Genomic DNA, 3,770 nt, shown 5'->3' with positions numbered 1-3,770 from the left:
AATTCAAATATCTGTGTAAAGTGAGATGGTATTACAGTCCTCCCTCTGTTCTCACGGGTTTCAAACCTACGCCTCTTGCTTATGCGTGAGGGACAAACGGAGGGAGAAAAAATGGGATGCGTGCCTGAGGCACGCAAATACGCGCTCCTACAGCCGTGTGCCTATATTCAAGCCAATGGGGGGGGGGTCTCCCAGAATGGATTCCCCACGAAAACAGAGGGTTGACTGTATTACCTTTTAAGAGATTCCTTCATACTGTTCCATTAAAAAGTGTGCATCTTACAAATGAATTAAATGATCCTTTCCCATGTTCACCATTCAGATCTCATGCCATAAAGATGACAAAGGAGACAACTTTGGTTCCTTTTTTTTTTTAATATGTCAGATATCATGCCACCAGTAAACAACCAAAATAAAAAGTATGGGGTACATACTGAAAAATCTTTAATTGCACAGTGTACCAATTTAGTCTCTTCGCAATGGAACAGTTTCCTCTTTAATTCCATCCTTTGTGATAATACAGATTTTTAGGGCATCTCCTGTGTATACATCTCTTTCTGCAGCAGAAATAAAGACGTCCTTTACTAGCTGCAAGGCCTTTTCCAAGGATAAAGATACTTGCTCCACTTTTTGCATATTCTTGAGGCCAACCTTTTAAAAAGAAAGACATTTTAATTAACCTCAACTTCTCACGTTATTTGAAAGTTAGAACTAATTTTTTTTGTTTTGCTGGTTTGTTTTACTGCATTAAGACACAACAACACTAAGATTGACAAGACACGGTAACTGGCCACTTTTGTGTCCTTCAAAAATCTTAACAATGGGCAATACCTGCAAAACAATTGATTCCAGAAGAACTGGGGTGAGGCAATACCCCTTCCTCACTGCAGTGTCCCACTACTGCTGAAAACCAGCTGTAAAGAACTGGGAATCTGTCTGGAGCTAGGTTTTGGGAAATCCAAGCAAGTTTCATGGTAACAGCCAGTGGAATGTTGGATTTGACCCAATGAACAAGGAGGTCACTATCACTGGATGTCTGCTGACGGAAGAGAATTCACTGAAAGCACAGAAGTATTTTCTTCCTTTCCCCTTGCAGCCCACCTGAGCATCTCCAAACCTGTTCGGAATCCCCAACACAGCTGGTTGAAGGGTGGGAAAGAACATCTCTGACCTGCTGGTGGTATATGCAGATTTAGGCCTATGGCACAAAAGGTGTATTATCACAACATTAAGTTGTGGGAGGATGAGCGCAAGGGAAGTGAAGGCCTTAATCTTTTTATTTGATGAGGGTTAATATTTTAATAACTGTATTTCACTACTGGACATCTTGAGAACCAATTTTTGCCAAAAGGCAGACTATAAGGTTAATAAAAAGCATCAAATGAAACACCCATGTTCATCCATCACACACAAAAAATCATAAAATACTCAAGTTTATCAGTGTAAAAGGCAGAATGTTCCCTTTTGCTTCCACTGAATTCTGTTGTTCCATAAGCAGACATCGAGTGCTGGGTCTTCCCTTAGTAAATTCTTTGGTCACTGGGCTACTATACATAAGTGAATTGAAAATTAACTTCCACTGACTGATATGAACTAAATTACACCATGCTGCAACCAATGACAACTGACTGTGAGACTACAGAAGTTTTGCATATTTAGAAAACGTAAGTGAATGAATGGGAAGACTGCAGTGTATTAGTTTGTCCTCATCTTTGAATTAGCAATATTTGATACTCAAATAAATAGGAATGTAATTTCTCTTCTTCAGCTTAAGCAGCTTGTCAGTGGTTGTGGCCTGAACATGTTTGCTCAACCATAGCATCATTACTTTATGGAACCAATTTCTGTACAGTTACCTTCTCTGGATTTCTGAAGCCAATTTAGATAACCACAAGCAACCAACTCATTACAAGCTTCTTCTTGTGTGTACTGTATTTCAAAAACCATTTCCATGTGTTTACTTTTCTTACAACTAATTTTCTACAATGAACAAACTACTAAGTGCCATTACAGATGCCATCGGTAACAGACAAGTATCAAGTGTTTGGGAATCAACCAAATTATTAATATATCCAGTGAACAACAAAGCATGCTCTTACCTGGTTGTCTAGCAGAGGCTGCAGCATGGCACTTGCTGACCCACCAGCTTTGAAAGTATCTCTCTGGTAGGAGCCTACAGGATCAAAGCTGTAAACTGCTCCTTTCCCTTGAGAAGGGAAAAAGGTGCCATTAGGAACAATGATGAATTTAAAAATCACACAAATTGTAATTTTCTTAACACATCTAAGGCACACAGTAACAATGACACCATAGAAAGTGCGTCATATTTTTTACCTATAACTAGTGCTTTACAGTGTATTTGAATCATGGACACAGAAAAAGAAAATACAAAGGCTTCAAAGAGGAAAATTTTCATGATCAGAAGAAGAAAAGAATCTTGTGGATCTAAACCTAAGAGCATTAGTTTAAGCCAAAATCTCCACCTCACTACTGTTCCCCTCAGCACCAGCACACTCCATTATTCAGGAACTCCTGAACCTCAGGAGACATTTTTGGGAAGAGGCCCAAGCAAAAGCTGCCAGGGAAAACAGTTTCAGCTGGCCAAACTGCACACTTTTCTCTGCATCTAACCCAAACATACTTTTTTGCCTACAGGTGAGAAGCTCTTTATTTCTTAACATTTTGAAGACAAGGAACTCTTTCCTTTCAGAAACTAGAAGTAAGTATCTGAAGACCTTTTTCCTAGTATGTAATGGCTTCACATTTACCAGGGGTTAGTCCCACTAAACATGGATTTCTTCCAAGTAAACAGATACTGTATGCATTTTAATAGATACTCTGACTCACTCTGGTAGTGAAAGCGATTACTGTGAAGCCAAAAAGGCTGCTCTGATATCCACGTGGTCCAAGAAAATGGACCTCCTTCCTAGTTATTATGTCATATCAAAATGAAAACTATTATGTTGAAGTTTAATAAAGTGCTTTCTTTCCTAGGCTAAAGCTATAATTGGCAGGAAGCACATTTTCTTGATATCTTTACTGAAAGTGCAAGTTGGACTTTACCTTCTTCATCCAATCCACCAATTATGTTATAGACATAATAAGGGAAGAAACGCCGGGAATACAGGATTGTAGAAAGCATGGCTGCAATAGCACCTGAACTCATAATCTTGTTATTGGAATGTTTGTACATCTGGAATCAAATAACATAACTGTTAGACAGATGCAAGGCAGAGATTCAAGATAATTATTTTACTGAAATGAACCACAAAGCAAGTTAAGAGACTGGCTGAGCATGATACAAGACAGCCATCTTTGGCAACAGGCAAAGTAGTCATAGGCATGCGAACTCTTAGAAGACACATGGTTGTGAACTGCTAGTTAACTGAAGGTTTTTTCACAGAAAGAGAGAAGATAATAAGCGTGTCTTTGTACTTTGCTTCTCAGACTCAGAAATGTTTTGAGTTGGCATTGCACTGCATATTTAAACTTCCATACATAACTTTACAAAGACTTTATAAACAATTTGTAATATTCAAACAGTTTCCCAGACATTCCATACAAATGAACAGCAAATTGTTATTTTAATTAATAAGGCAAATCATACCATGTTTTAACTAAGCTGTACAGAGAAGTGTTTGGTTACATTTTGCCATCAGGGTCCTGTAAGAACATCTAGGGATGTACAGTGGTGCCTCGGGTTACGAAAGTAATTCGTTCCTCGGCCGCTTTCGTAACCCGAAAAGCCTTCGTAAGCCGAATTGCCATAG

At 38.7% G+C, this 3,770-nt stretch overlaps 1 protein-coding gene across 1 annotated transcript in view; it reads right to left on the bottom strand.

The window, feature by feature from the left end:
* Nucleotides 1-355: 355 nt before the first annotated feature.
* The window catches only part of PSMB1 (proteasome 20S subunit beta 1), a 13,127-nt gene continuing 9,712 nt past the window's right edge, over nucleotides 356-3,770 (bottom strand). Inside the window, 4 exon segments of the mRNA XM_042446509.1 lie at nucleotides 356-651; nucleotides 2,100-2,206; nucleotides 3,064-3,193; nucleotides 3,504-3,549. Coding sequence (XP_042302443.1) covers nucleotides 466-651; nucleotides 2,100-2,206; nucleotides 3,064-3,193; nucleotides 3,504-3,549 — 469 coding nt within the window. The 3' untranslated portion in view covers nucleotides 356-465.

The sequence above is a fragment of the Sceloporus undulatus genome, chromosome 1 (genome assembly GCF_019175285.1).
Source record: "Sceloporus undulatus isolate JIND9_A2432 ecotype Alabama chromosome 1, SceUnd_v1.1, whole genome shotgun sequence".
Lineage (NCBI taxonomy): Eukaryota > Metazoa > Chordata > Lepidosauria > Squamata > Phrynosomatidae > Sceloporus > Sceloporus undulatus.
Note: the sequence above shows the minus strand (reverse complement) of the source record. Positions and strands in the feature narration are given on the sequence as shown.